The 15771-nt window shown below is 39.2% G+C and overlaps 1 protein-coding gene across 1 annotated transcript in view; it reads right to left on the minus strand.

Annotated features, from left to right (window-relative positions):
• Positions 1-15771, minus strand: part of LOC103396168 (dipeptidyl aminopeptidase-like protein 6) — a 67516-nt gene that overhangs the window by 8991 nt on the left and 42754 nt on the right. The window contains exons 4-9 of the mRNA XM_008334157.3: positions 11474-11568; positions 11297-11371; positions 11155-11207; positions 10642-10723; positions 5140-5260; positions 1-81 (exon numbers count right to left, since the gene is read on the minus strand). The exon at positions 1-81 is cut by the window's left edge and continues 3 nt beyond it. Of these exons, the coding sequence (XP_008332379.1) occupies positions 1-81; positions 5140-5260; positions 10642-10723; positions 11155-11207; positions 11297-11371; positions 11474-11568 (507 nt within the window). The remainder of the gene's footprint in view (positions 82-5139; positions 5261-10641; positions 10724-11154; positions 11208-11296; positions 11372-11473; positions 11569-15771) is intronic.

The raw sequence follows: 15771 nt of genomic DNA on the forward strand, positions 1-15771 counted from the left end.
GTGAGTCATTGATGGTCATGTAGGCCAGCCGCAGTCCATCTGGAGACCACCAGTGGGCGATGTGACTCTGCAGAATCTCCTCTGAAATGTGACAACGAAAAGCCAAATGGCAGAGAAACAGATAATTTGGCTGTGAAACAACAAACATTTATCATTCATCTACTGATGATCACTTGTTTTTGAGACTTTTTTTATTTTTTGTTTAACAGTTAGAAGACTGTATTGTTCTGTGTTGTGGTAACTTTGATAATTTGTCATTATATACCATGTCAAAAGTACTCATGGAATTGAATATTACTTCAGCAACATTTCAAAGCAGAGTACAGACGTCGACTGTTTTTGTCAGAGTATAAAATGAAATAAAAACCCGACAAAAACAACGATTCTCCTGCAGGGACCCGTCCACCAGAGACAGTTAGGTAGATTATTAATCCTTTTCAATTATTTCTTTGTTTAAATGTAAATTCATATCAATCAAGTTTGATCATATTCTATGTCTAACTTCAAACATAAATAACAGGAGCAGGAAGTAAACCAATACTCTTCTCTTGTGGCTATTTTTGCTTCTGGAACTAAAGATTAAAAATAAATACAATAAGACTAAAAAAGAACAACAATTTGAAAGCCCATGATTTCAATCTCTTTCATCCAGAAGGGGGCAGAAAAACTCTTTAAGAGGTTCTTTCTCTTCTTTCACTAAAATGCACCTACACATGATGCTCCACACAAAAGGCTTCTACAGGCAAAAATGATCAGCTCAACCTTGAAAAGGACCCAGCAATTTTGCCATCACAGACAATGTCAGGCAATATTTTTTTCCTCACTCTGTAGAAGGTGAGGGTGAAGGTGAGGCTGGCTCTCACAGGGTTGGTGGTGTAGACGCTGCAGCAGCACGGGGTTATGAACTGCAGGGGTTTAAAGGTTTAACATGTTTGCTGCAGTCTAGCAGGATTTTTAAGGACGGTGCAACAGTTTCACTCTGTCTTGATGAGAATTTCCTTTTTTTCATAAAAAGGAAAAAAAACTATGTTTAATGTTTTGAAGGTCAGATACGGTGATTAAATTTTTTATATGATAAAGGATCGGCAGTAAGCAGGAGAAACGCCCTTGAAATATTTGAAACCATCTTTGATTTTGCAAATAACAAAAGACATCCCAAATAGAATGAGAGAGGTGATGTTGAAAAGTCTGCCTACAGTCTGGCTACTGCATCATCCAAGACCACAATGTTTTCATGTTTGTCTTTTTTTTTACTTAAAAAGATAATTAACTGACATATAGGTTTGTCCTTGATTCTATAGCAACATACAAACAGCCTCGTATTTGAACAAAGTCCCTAACAGAAACTGGTTTAATTTCCTTTTTTGTAGTCAAGACGACAACAAATTAAACTGATAAAATATAAAGTAACAAAAAAAAATCCTTAGTTTAAACTGACCTTTCTTTACTTCAGAAGACAAAGGCTTGTCTTTTGTCTACTCTGTTTATAAATAAAAGCTCTTCAGAGACTTTTATTCCGACAAGCTCTATGGATGTGTCAGGATATGTTTGTATTTAGAGGCCTCTGTGATTAGAAGAGAAAACTGACATTTTCAAGAAAGCTAAACATGCATCTCACACATAATCAATAAAAGGGACCCATGGTCTGGTGCCATTCTTGGCCCCAGTATTTGTTGACCTCTGGTTGACCACCAAAGTTTGTACATATTTCAAACTAAAAAGCCACATTGTACTCATGTAGCCCAGCCTAAGAATACCAACATGGTGTTCTTCCATGGCCCACAGCCACACAGTCAACACAGTGAATGTTAAACAGCTCGTTGTAAATACCAAAAATATTCGTACATGCTGCACAGAAGGCCGGGACAGTTTTTGTTCCATGTCCTCGAACATCCTCAAAAACAGGCAGCTGTCAGGATGATTTGACAGCGTTGTTTGTCTCACTGCTGTCAGAGACCGACACAAAGCTGTCTGTATCTGCTGCCTTCAGAAGAACAGACCACATCCCTACACCAGAACCCAGAGCATACACCCACGATTTAAAAAAACAACATTTTTTTTTATAAAACTACAACTGTCACTACCAACTACAAAACTGTCATTTGCCAAAATAAAACAACTGATATTTGTTTGGTAACCTGAAGCTCCCATAAAGGCATATATAATACAGCAAGGACTGTTTCGTGAGAAATCAATACAGAAATTTCTTTTGTAAACGAATAGTTATTCTAAATTTTAAAGGTTACTGATTCAGCTCCGCCCCGTGTGTTTAAACAGTACATTTAATTAACTCTTCTGCGACTAACGTTAGCATTAAAAGGTCAAGTCATCAACTACCAACAGTGTCTGCTTTTGTGCACCATTTCACTGGTGTCACACTCCAACAGCAGGGTATTATAAAAACATCAACATTCATTTGGTTTAGAAAAACCTGAACAATCTGTAGTGCAACTGAATAAGCTTCACAGACGTGTTTCCAACATCAGCGGAGCAGATTTCTGCAACAAGAAACTAGTCCATTTCTTGTTTTTTTTACCAGTCGCCCTCTGCTGTCATAACTTTTGTGAGATCGTAATTTAGCTGATGATAAATCAACTAAAAATAGTACGAAATGTTAAGAGAGCAAATCTTTCTTGCCTTTAAAAAGTAATTACTAACTTTATCACGCTTTCAATAATCTCATTAAATAAAAACAGCAATTAGAACAGACCCTGCAGCTGTCCGTGAACTGTAACATAATTTAACTCTAAACAACAGTTAAGCTTTACAATTACTTTGTCACCGTTATCCCACACTGTTTGTCTTAACGCTGCAGAATAATTTGAAATGCAATTTCAAGAAAGAAAATGTCTTTTTAAATGAGCAAAAGCATTAAAAAAAGTTCAGTACAAACCTTGAAAATACAAGTGTTACATTCGGCCAAGATTATGTAAGAATTATGTAAGAAGTCTTCGAAAAATTACAAACTTTTTCTCAGTGTAACATCTGTCGGGAGGTTTCAGCAGCTCACCGATGAATTTATTAAACTGTCTGAACACTAGTCCGGAGTAGAGACGCGCTGAAACTGAGGCAGATGTTCTGGTCCAAGAAGAATCACACACACAAACAATAATCATGCCTCGGGGAGAGGAGCATCGAGGGCAGGCGCCAAAAGACAGAGACGGAACTGTTTTTCGGGCTGTGAAAATCACAATGATTTTTTTCATTTTGATGTATTCTTTAAAATGTAATTTTAAATCTGCTCATGAACAAAACAGAGGTTCTTATAAATCCTAATAGGCTGATGAACAGTCAATGCACATCTGCCGTCTGCCGTCACACAGTGACTCAGACCAAGCCCTAAAAAGTTCAACGCTTGTAAAAGGCCTTTCTTTGCATCTCACCGTTTTAGATATAAAAAGAGTAACTTTTGACAAGTTCTACTCTGAAAAGGTTACAACAAGAATTCCAGGAAGTTTCATTTACGAAAAATTAACAAATCAAGACACGGCTGACAGAAGAGGCTGCCTCGTAACTCTGCCATTGTGTGTCTATGTTTATATTACACTTTTTCTGTACTATGTATGCATGTTTCAATGTACACATACTTGTACAAAAACATTTGATTAATTATATATTTAATTATAATTACATGCACACCAAATTTAGCAGGTTTTAGGATTTTTTTTTTTTTGACGAGGGACAATTGGTTGTTTGTCTTGCAGCTGTAGGGAATTCCCAGTCAGTGTCTATCACTGTCCAAAGAAGGAAAAGCCAAAACACAAGCGATGATATCCTGGGTGGGCCATGCTCAATAATGACACAGAGAAATCTGGCATACACGGTCCAGTCCAACAGATGACGCTGTAGCTCATTAATGTTGGAGCTGATAGAATGAGCCTGGACAGAGAACCGCGCAGTTGGTTGAATTTGGCAGCAGAAAAAGGAACGACCACAAAACTAGGCAGTCGGTCGTAACGTTACGGTTGAACAGTGAATAAAAGAAAGTGGCATTCGGAGAGAGATTTGTCAACTTTTTCCATTGACTATGCTCTGTTTGTTTACACACGCACATCTGACCAATGCATAAATCTCCGAGAACATGACGTACAAATGCACCTCATGTTCTACTGAAGCAAAGCCAAACCACAGATTGAAAACATAAACTCTGCAGGAAAGAGTTTATTGACCTTCTAAATCAGCAGAGAAGTAGCTTTGTTTATTTCCCTTTTTATTCCTGTACTCTTCCCTTCATACTGTCTGCAGTTATAAATATATTTGGCATAGCACTCCTGATATAATGCAGATGTGGAGCCACTTACAGCGATGATCTGACAGTCTGACGGACCACATGCCAATGACAAATGTGGTCCAAATATCTCTAAGTCTTTGACTGACGTGTAATCCGCAGAAAAATATTAATTTTAGCCGAAACCCAGACTTAAAAATATTACACTGTAGTTGTTGTTATGCCATAGCTGTGGCTTGAGTTCAGCGGCTCTGCTTTTTCAGAATGACCACTGCCCCCCATGAAAAGACCAAAGGTCAAATGGTTCCATCAGTTTGGTGTGTGGGATTTTGACAGGTCTTAACCTCATCCACCACCTCGGGGATTAATTAAAATGCAGGCTGTGGAGCCGAGCTTTGTTGCCCTGTGTCAGTTTGCAGTCTTGCCAACACCGCTGCGGCGAATAACTGCAGCCAGGAGCCACATTGTTGTAGAAGTCCTCCCCAGAGGCCCGGAGGAGGATGTTCATTACTACAGTATATATGGCCTCTGTTTTTATTTGTCTACAGACACCATTCATTTTTCTTGAATACATTTGTCAGGAATCTTCAATCTGTCTTAAACCTGGTCAACTCTCACTAAAGCTGAGGGACAAGAGACGCTATCTTTTGGGTGGGATTCGTGCAACTGTTTGTCTGACAGTGGCACTTTGGCCCAAAGGCAATGTCTCCGTCATTGGTGTGGAACTTGATCGAATCCCGGTTAGGGCAGTTGGTACCTTCTGGTGGACTCACCACCCGCAGGAAGGTTTAGGGGGGTTGGTACGGTGCAATGTGATTTGGGTGGCGACTGCTGCCCCCGCGACCCGGTAACGGATAAGCGGATGAAAATGGATGGATGGATGTTTGTCTGACAGTATGACCATGTCTTACCCTCATACAGCCAGTCAGCAAGGCCGTTGAAGATGACGCCGTCCTGTCCGGTGGAAACCAGCCGAATGGCTCGACTCTCCACCGTGGCTTTGTAGTAGATGTTGTTTTCAAATATGAAGATCTGCAGAGAAGAAGTGCAGCCATCGCTCTTCATTAATCCCTGCACGCTGATTTAAACAGTCATGTGTATTCAACCGTAGACTTGACCCTCAAATTTAATGTCCTGCTGTAAAAAGCTTGACCGCTGCAGCTTGCATTTATGATATCAAAGTCATCTGTGCTTCAGTTTTACAGCTTTATATATATATATATATATATATACACACTTTTTTTCTTTAAAAGTTCTGACTGTTTTCCTCAGAATTGAAAATAAAAGTGCTTTATCTTCACAGCACAGAGTTCATTAGTTCAATGCCTGGTGGTTACTGATGGGCTTCCTGTATGGAGTACACATGATTCCCCTGTCTGTCCATGGAGTTTACCTCCTGGAACCAGAGCCAAAAAATACTAAATTGACTCAAGGTATGAGTCTGGATGTGAATGATTTTCTTGTATCTACATGGATCCATGAACTGTACAGGGTGGACCCCACCCTTGGTCGACGACTGCTGTGATTGGCTCCTGTCACCCAAAAATGATTAAATGGTAGAAAGTTAATTAATGAAAAACCATCAGATTAACACAATCAACATGATTCTGACTTTAACCTTTAAAATCTGTATTATGCTGGACCAATTAACACCTAACACCCTAATTTCTACACATACACACACATAAAAAGTAAAGCGGTTCACTTGCTTTTTCCACACAATGTAATTTTACCCTGTTGTTTTCAAATGTCTCTCCACGACACATCAAATCTACCTTTGTGCATAAAAGTGCTTCAGGAACAACACCGCCTTGTCTTTTTCTTTAGTTTAAATTAATCTTAATCCACAGAGACACAGCCAGCAGCTCAGTGACACTCAGAAACTAATACACTTTCCGTAAACACCCGCCTCGAGCACTGTATTAACGGATATTTGTCTCATTAGATGGATTTGTCTCCAAAGCTTAAGAAAGGAAACTCTTATTGTTGCTAATCAGCCACCCGCAGGCAGACACGCACGCGCACACAAACCCACACACATTTTCGCCAGCATTGTTAGAGACGTGATTTCGCCGTCTCTCAGTGGACGATGGCTGAGATCAATGTTGTTTTTTACTGCTGATATAAATCCTCAGCATCAATGGTGATCGCTGCTGGAACAAATAAAGACAGAACGTGGACATGAGAGTGAGTGACACTTTAAGCTCTCCCATCAATACCCTCCACTGTTTCCTCTGCTTCATCCTGAGCTGGTCTCAGCCACTGATTGCTACCTGAGGCCCCCGCTGTGTGACATCACCGCCGGTGAAAAATGCTACACTTTAATCCAAACATCAGCTCCATCACAAAGGGAAATAAAAGGCCACAGTTCTTTTTATTCAGATCTGAGGCTGCTGTCGAGAAAAATCAAAGATTACCATTGTGGGATCAACATCTGAAGAGAGAACGTGTCAATTAGCGGGAGCCGGTGGGTGGCAAACGGTGAAAAAAAACACCCAGAGACACCACACAATTCACAGGCAGCTGTCATTAGTGACAGTGCAAAATGATCAGTACATCCAGGAAAATAATTATATAATAAAACCCCTTTCAAATCTAAAAGCCCATGCTTTTCTGTTACAATATCGACTTGTAATGACTGATGGTGGCTGCAGGCTCAGCAGGAGAGGCTGAGTATTCATTGGCGTGTCCAAATATTTGTGGTCCGCCTCGTCCTCTGGCGTCACCTAACACACGCCTCTGTGTATATGAGCTGATAGAATTCAGTAATGGTAATTCAGCTTTGTTTAAATTTGACTTTTTAATCATAAGTCACATAACATTTAGGAAAATCTGGGATTTATAACATTGGAAAAAATGCAGATAAAAAGCCTTGTCCACAGCTCTATATTTCCATTGACCGCAGACTCTCAAGGACATTATTATTACAATATTCCTGAAGAAAATAATTTCAAAATGTTAGCCAAACTGCTGATTGCAGCTATAGCCAGGAAATAATTGCTTAAATTGTTAGAATAAAGAAAGAATGGCTTAAAGTCAGGCCATATTCACATATTCACAAACAATCTAGAGTAAAAACATAGGCATAAATTAACTATCATCCAAAAGGGCAAAAATAATGAATTCTTATAATTAAGCCAACCTTAACACATATAGCTAATTATCAAGGCTACAACAACCATATCACAATTAGCCAAAACTAAAACACTGAAACCCAATCTGTTAGTCAGCTCAAAGCCAACAAAATAATGAGTAAAAGTTTACAAAACATAACTTCAAGTTAACTGGGATATTTTCCAGAATGAGCCAAACTCTTCTAAATTGAGCAAAGCATACCAAAAAAGTCACTGGCTGCAAACAGAAACTAGTGACGACCAGAACAGGCGGCCTGATTGGATTTTTGTCACGCACAAAACTTCTTCACTTGAAATGGTAAAGAGACTTAAACTAAAGGAAAAAGAAACCAAAGAATAAAGCAAAAGATGAAAAGAGGAAACATAAAAACATTTCAATCGTGAAGGAAAAGAGTGGAGGAAAAAAAACAGAGTTAAACAACTTTGAAGCGAGTTTTTTAATAATGTTCTCAAGTTTCAAAGTGAATGTTGTGCAGAGAAATGTGGTCCAACTTTAACAAGCCACGCTCTTATTTGCTCTGATTATTTTCCCCCACTCTGTCCAACTACAATTCTGCACTTGTCTACTACTTTTGTATGAATATATCTTCTTTACAATGCCCGTGTATGTGTGTGTGCTGAGGCAGCCTGGCTGATTGCTCAGTCATTGCAGAGTAATTGCTTGCAATTTAATGAGGGGAAGTGCAGCAGGATTCATCTCCCTGCTCCTCTCACTCTGCATCTGCTCATCATCGCACACAGCAGTGCTGCCACCCCACACTTACACACAGACACACACATACACACACCTTTCATTTTTACATGCTGATTAAACACCGCATGATAAATTGCTCCAGTTCTGATTAACTTAATGACAAACCATTACGTTCACAAACTGTGAGGAAAAACAAGGCGTGCGACATCACAGCGTCAGACACACATAAAAAGCCGGCGCTTGTCAAGCTCTTCTTCGACCACCTCTGATGTTCACAAAGTCAGAGAGAAGCAAACGCAACAGCAGCGGAAAAGGAACAATCAGTACCATACGCAAAATAATACGTTCTGTGTCCCCCTGCAGGCACAGGCTCATCATCACCTACTCAAAAGGTTAATATTCTTACAGAAACACTGTATCTGTCATTTAATCAAATGAAAATAATGGAAGAATTATGCGGGAGGAGAAAGCTTTTAAAGTGTGAGAGAGAAATTAGAAGACTAATTATAAATCAACAGCCTGGAAAAAAAACAACTAAAAACCCCTTCAATCAGATGGGATAACAATTCATTTACAAACTTCATTTACAGAAGAGGTCGGTGCACTTAAAACCGAAAATGTGTCATGTGGCAAGAACACTTTTAAACAATGAGCCCAGATTGAACACCAGTAGATTAAATTAACGGCCTCTGCCAATCACTCAGCCTGAACCTCACGCCATCACATGATCACACCACTATCCTCCTGTCAACATGTGACTTCACTGCTTAAACTACGCAGAACCACATCTCCCAACAATGAAGGCAGACATTGAAATGTTTTCATCTCTATCCAAGCTAAGTTCAGCTTAGTTTATTCTACAAGTAAGCTAACTAGACCAAAAAAAAAAAAAAAAATCAGAAACAATTACTGGTCAACAATTAATTAATGCAAAACCAGATGGAGCCATGTCTGGTTTTATAATCAGTGCCAATAAGAATTCCTGGCTTGGTTTTCAAGAACAGAAGAAGGGGAAGGACAAACCTTCCTATTATACGAGTCCACTCAGTTTACCTCCTTCTGTAGTAGGACACCACGCTCATTAATCCAGACTTAGTTGTTCACATAGGCCTATTCTGTTAGATTAGATTAGATTGAACTTTATTGATCCCACACTTGGGAAATAGCTGTAGACACAACAGTTAGCAGAAATTAGTAGTGTGGTTTGATCACACCGTGTTGTGAAAGAAGGTGAACCATTTGATTGGATTGAGAACAGAACATTACATGAAGTTCACACCAACACCCTTCACTGAAAAATGACTGTCCATCAGCAGTGATGATGTTTAAAGGCTATACTTACAACTGACTTCAGGTCCAAGAGACAATCAGAACCAGGACAGAGATCGGCACCACCTGAACACTATGTCTTCATCACTATGATTAACCATTAGTTTAATTTAATGATCGCATCCACAGAAAACCTCCTACAAGCCCACTGTGTCAAACAGTTACTAACTGACAACTTTAACGTTGTAGTAGTAACAAAGGTACAGCCTGCTGACGATGGACTTGTATGATTTGTCAGTAGTTGAGGATCACATATGCTGAATGAATAAAGGACTTTCTGATCTCAATCTTAGACTGAGTTTTAAATTTAATGTGTAAAGTTTAAAATTTAAAAAACAAATCTATGAGCCGATTCGTCATTGCGTTCCAACACCTGACAAATTCATATCATCTGAAAAATAGGCTTAAAAACCAAAGTCAAATAAATAAATAAATATAGCCACTTCTTGTGAAGTTACACTATACCATATCACACTATTGTCAACAGGCTGAAAGTCAGCGGCCAGTTGTACATTTACAACTACAGTAAACATCCTGACTGGCCTTCAGCCACCCTGTTAGTGACCCTTGACCTCAGACCAATAAAAAACATAATAAAACATAATAGTAATATAAGTCAGTTTACAATGTAGAAACACTACATCTGTTGAATTTACATTTGAAGATTTTGATGAAAACTACTGCAGTGTGCAAAATAGTCATCAGACAGCTGTTGTTATTGGGCAAAACCTCAAACCACTTCACCAATGTGCAGTCTCAGGCCAAACAATTGTTTCTGTCAGACTTACCTCTACCACAAAGGAACAACGGGAACTGAAACTCATTTTTAAGACTGATCTGTTTTCAGGAACAGAGGAAGATTCCCAAATCAGCCGGTCTGTTTCTAAAATCTGTCCCAAATGTTGCTGATCTCTCTCTCACACACACACACACACACACAGACAGACAGACACAGATACCCCCAAAGTCTCCAGGTTGTGCCACTAAGATGCCATCTGCCACTGTGGCTCTCACCACCAGCTCGTGTGTGTTCCTGAAATTAAAAAACTATTTTTAGTCAAGGTTGAGGCAAAGAAATCTCTTCTCGCTTACTTTTTTTTTACAGCGGCATGAAATTGTTCCGAAACCTCTTGTCTATTTCACTGTGACCAGCCATCAATCACTGGCGAGTCTCCCCTGCCATGACAGGCTGCTTTGGAGAGATATTCAGCACTTGACTTGTGCAAAGAATAACACGGAGGATGTGACCTTCTTACCAGCTGCTGCCCGTGAGGTCCCCATCCAGCAAACTGCAGGGCGGCCTCGTGCACCTCAGGTGGATTCAGGGGCCAGGTTTCCCTGTGGGAAGATTTAAGTCAGTACTTGTCTTTCTGTGCACTGCTAAATACAAATGTAGCATAAAAGCAGAGAAATCAGTGTGTGTGTGTGTGTGTTCAGTTCCTCCCTGTAGGCTTCATCAATCATACACCCACTTTTTTAGCACAACCTGACATTGTTTGGCTCACGACAAACACAGAGCAGCGGGGAAATAAACAGACGTAGATGGATGAAAGGAGGAAAAACAGGGCAGGAATAAATGCAGTGCAGCAGTTGTACTTAAATGCACTCCAGTGAAGTGGCAGCGAGAGCAGGTGATGTGGATTATAATGGTGGACGTCTCTTCAAGGGCAGACCAAGGTCGTGGCATCAAGTTATTGAACAGGACAAACGGCAAAGAAAATATAGAGACGGGGAAAAGAAGACACCAGATGACAGGAGGCGGATCTTACTGCGTCACCAGGCTGTAAATGATGTACTTGGCGACGTAGGAGTGTTGGTAGATCTGTGGAAACAGACAGCCTCACAGTCAGTGTCGCATGAATCGTTGACAAAATTGCACGGCACAAAATACAGAAACCAGAGTTTTCTCACCGCTTTCACATCGAAGGCAAACAGAACATGTTGCATGTCTGGTGATACTTGGTACTTTGCAGCTCTGGATCTGTCCTACATGTGTTGAAAAACACACACACACACACACAGTAGTAACACACCCCCACCACACAGCTAAACATTGTATTTACTACAGTCAAATAAATTCATCCTCACAAATAACTGGTTTGCCACAATGACTTTGCTCTCCTTGGTGTCCACGTTGAACCTGACGACATCTCCATCCCTCCTACGATACATCAGCTCATCATCTCAAAACAGAAAAAAAAACAACTCAACAGAGAGTGACATACTTAAAACTACACAAGTACCCATCTCTATGAACAAATACTCCTTACAACTTGTTTATTCTGTTTGGTATTATTTTGTCCTTGTCCTTAACTGCCTTTTAGGGGGAAGAAGTGAATATTGCATTTTTAAATTGCAGCAGCTCAGATGTGTTTCCTGAAAATTGGAACAAAGATTTCTGACTGTTTCACTATTGATGAGCTTAAATTCTGTGGAGCCATATGTTGAGCCCCCGCAAACCCAGACCTTACGCTTCACATCTGGACATTAAAACCATTTCATCCAACATACACTGTGTCACAAAAGGCATGAGGTTACATTGACTTCACTCTGTGTTCCTTCATCATTTTTCTTTATGTTCATATGAAACCTTTTTTTTGTGAATTCTACCTGCAAAAACTAATAATTGTGTCTTTTTCAAGGCTGTATTAACAAATATCAAACACTGCAATGACAAAAGCTTTCACGTGATAAAGGAACAGCAGGTAAGTAGTTGCTTATTTGCTCAGCCGGAAGTGGCACAAAAACAGTGATAAGTGAACAGAACAACAACCTTCATTCCCATTAAATCAATTTTACAGTTGGTAATTAGTAAAAAAAAGCAAAAAAAAAAAAACAAAAAAAACAACAACAACAAGAACTTGTAATCATGTTGTTCATTTGCTAATCTTTTTTTTTGTTTGTTTTTAGTCTATTTTGATTCTAATTCAAACTAAGGCTACTTTAAATCCAGAATACAAAAGTTAAAGTGTAAAATGCTAATCCAGTACCAGAGTGCCAAACAGTGGTCACAAAATCTGCTAAAAATATATTCATTGTTGATTATAAAAATACACTAACTGTACAAAAACAATTTACTAAGATGTTCCTAAATTCAACAACATCCACAGCCTTTGTTTTATGGAAGTCAATACCAAAGACTGGGTCAGTGCTAACAGGCTTACAATCAATCAGCAGGTTCAAACGACACACATCTGAAAACATTTACAGGCTTTTTTTGTAATTTGCACATTTTTTATATTTAAAAAATGGGATTCAAATATTACCAAAGATTTTGGAATATTATCAGATTGAGGTGTTCTTCAAATACAATTTCTTCTACTATACTCACAGCAAGTATTTGGTTGTGACTCTAAGGTTGTGAAAAGCTCCTCTGAGGACCAGTTGGTTTATTTGTGAGTGTTTTGTGTTGGGCAGGTAGAGTCAGAGCCTTCCTGTTGTTCAACATTACTTTTTATGGTCAACTCAGCACTAAAAAAACACTGTGTTTGAAAATTAAGGTGCAATTTTCCCTGCCCTCTAATTTAAAGCCTGTCTCAGGAGGTTTTAAAGTAAACTTTGTGGAACACAAAATCTTTAACTGTGTTTTTCCCCCAGAGATAGATTTTCTCAGAAAAAAATCTTTGTTTCCTTGTGATTAAACAAGGGCTTTCAGAGATCGAAATAGCAAACTACTCAGCAGAAAATGTGTTCAACTCAACAAATTTGTTGACCTGAGACAAACAGTTAGAGTTAGAACTGAGTACAGGCTGGAAAATTAAAATGAAATTACCTATTATAAAAACCCAAGCTGAAAACATGAGGGTCTGGCTAAGGTCAGATTTTAATACTTTTGTCTCAGGAGTAGATTTAGACAAAAATGATTTCAGGTTTTGTTCCTGAGGAGCACCACAACATGCATCTCTTTAAATAATCTAAATGCTCTGAAGTAAATATCTCTGAAGGTCAGATCCTTCATCTCCGAGTCTGCATCTGTATGGAACCGTTTGAGAGCTGAGTCCAAAGTACACAGAGAGAGCGGTGATCAAAGAGCAACGTGGATCAATTACACAGCACTTGGAACGAAGCCCACAAAATATTGATGAGCAGCAGTGAAGTGTGAAGTCGTCCCATTGGACGTCTTATCAGAAGGTCATTAGCACCAAATGAGGGTTGATTACATTAACTTAACTGACAGGACGCAATGTCACACAATTGATTGCCGGAGTTTCGTCAGGTCCAGGGGACATTCTGATCACGGTGGTGAATGAAGGGCACAGAAAGACAGGAACTTCACTAATTATTCTTTAACAAGCTAATGTAGGTAATGAGGGAATTGGTGCGAGGGGGAAGAAGCGAGGGATGGATTAGAGGTTGGAGTCAGTCACTGCTCACCCGGAGCAGGGGAAATTATTGAACATGGACTGTGCGCCAATCTTTGTTCACTGTTTATAATTCAATCAACACACGGTTTCAGTCGATAAAAGGTAATCAATTTGGAGGCACATATTGTTAGTCAACTTTCTGTTTCTGTATTTTTCACATAAAAGTTTTAGTCACGGAGAGAACGCCACTTTACTGGCTAAAAAAGACAGAAGGGACTCAAAGATGAAGCTTTTCAATTTGTATTTGCATTTGGATTATGCACTGACTGTGTATTCATACTAGTGATGGTTGAAATTCTTAGGCTTGGGATTAGCCAGGACTTCTGAATACTGTAGGTTCATGGATCCACAAGTGGGAACTATCACACACAGTAAATGCTCAACACAACTTTGTGTGGCATTTAGATGGAGGCGCAGCTGCTGCGGTGTCTGTGTGTTATGTAAACAACAGATGGAAAATGACTTTCAATTACTGCGGCACTGTCATATTATTAAGCTATTATGACAGCGGGGGTGTTATGGTCTGATACACACCAGACAATGGCTGTACAGTAGGATCAAAGTACTCCTGGAGGTGGACACTGTCACCCTGTTTTACATACTGTGTTGCACATTTACCAGTGGAGACACGGCTATTTTAATGTAAATGTATTCATTTTGAGTTACAATCTAGATTGAAACTTATTGGGCTGAGAGTTTTCAGATTTAAGTTTTATTTCAGATGTTGGAATGATGCTGCTGAGGCTACTGGACCAAAGAAAAAAAAATGTTGATGTTGGTTCAAAGTTTAAATGAAACAAACAGCAGTATTACGTCACTGGCGTACAGTATTTATCTGAATGATGCTTTCAAGATGTTTAAAGTACCGTCAGAATAAAGAGAATCAGACTGCTATCAACAAATTAGCCTCAGAAATTTAATTTAAAAAAAGGTCTTCTTTTATTCCATCAGTTCATACAAGGTTGAATTTGAAAGGTTTGTTTCCACTCGAATTAATTTCTTTTAAACGTCCCCACTTTCATATCTGTCACTGTATCTTCCTTTGTCGATGAGCTTTGAATTGAAATATAAATTTGAATGATTGGACTGATTTATGATCTGATTTTAATTTATTATTCTATTACTTTTTAAGGCAAAGACTTGAACCACTGCATCCCAGAAATACACAGTTATGTTCTTTTCTACCAAGGACATGTTCTCCCCCCGACCCAACACCTTCTCCCAGCNTCAAGGCTCAGACCAGTATTATAACTACACAACAAAAACGAAGGGGCTGTGATTTATTTTCCACAAACTTGTCCACGTCCCACTGAATTGTCAGCGTGCTTAACTAACAGCAAAACAACGTAATGGCACTGTCCTCCTAACTCAAGATCAGTGGTGCAATTTTTAGGCAGCGAAGGCATTTTTGACTTCCATTGTCAAAGCCTTTTTATGTTTTACTTCTTTATAAAAGTGCGCCATTACTACGATACTTAAAACTTCAAACACAGCACTGCGGCCATCGTTTAAATGGTGGAAATGTTTTCTAATGTTGCTGAAACCGGCAATCAAACATTTATAGTACAGTTGTTATAAAAGACGTCTCAGAAAAACTAATTACAAAGCCTGTTTTATGTTCTTTTTTAAATCACATCGTCTCCCATTTACCTACAGAACAGATTCCCACAATCTGGTTCTAAACACAGAAAAGCTAAATCACTATTCCAGGTGCTGTGATTCATTTCTGAAAGAGAGTCGAGAAGGATTCCTTACTTCCTTCTGGAAAATTTTAAACTTCATAAATTTCTTGTTATGACACTTCTTTCAGCTTCGTCGTCCTGTTGGACGTGAGTTATTTTGCTCATTGTTTCGTGTCCAGGAAGAGAATGATTAAGATGATTCAGGGCCATCTCGGTGCCCACACACCGTCTGTCAGGTTGTTGTGTTTCTTTTCTGACGGCTGCTCCCTTAGGTTACAGACAACATGAATCACTGGGGCTCCGCAGGAGGCCTTCACATGTGTCTTATCACCTTTATTGT

The sequence above is a fragment of the Cynoglossus semilaevis genome, chromosome 20 (assembly GCF_000523025.1).
Source record: "Cynoglossus semilaevis isolate Cse_v1.0 chromosome 20, Cse_v1.0, whole genome shotgun sequence".
Classification (NCBI taxonomy): domain Eukaryota; kingdom Metazoa; phylum Chordata; class Actinopteri; order Pleuronectiformes; family Cynoglossidae; genus Cynoglossus; species Cynoglossus semilaevis.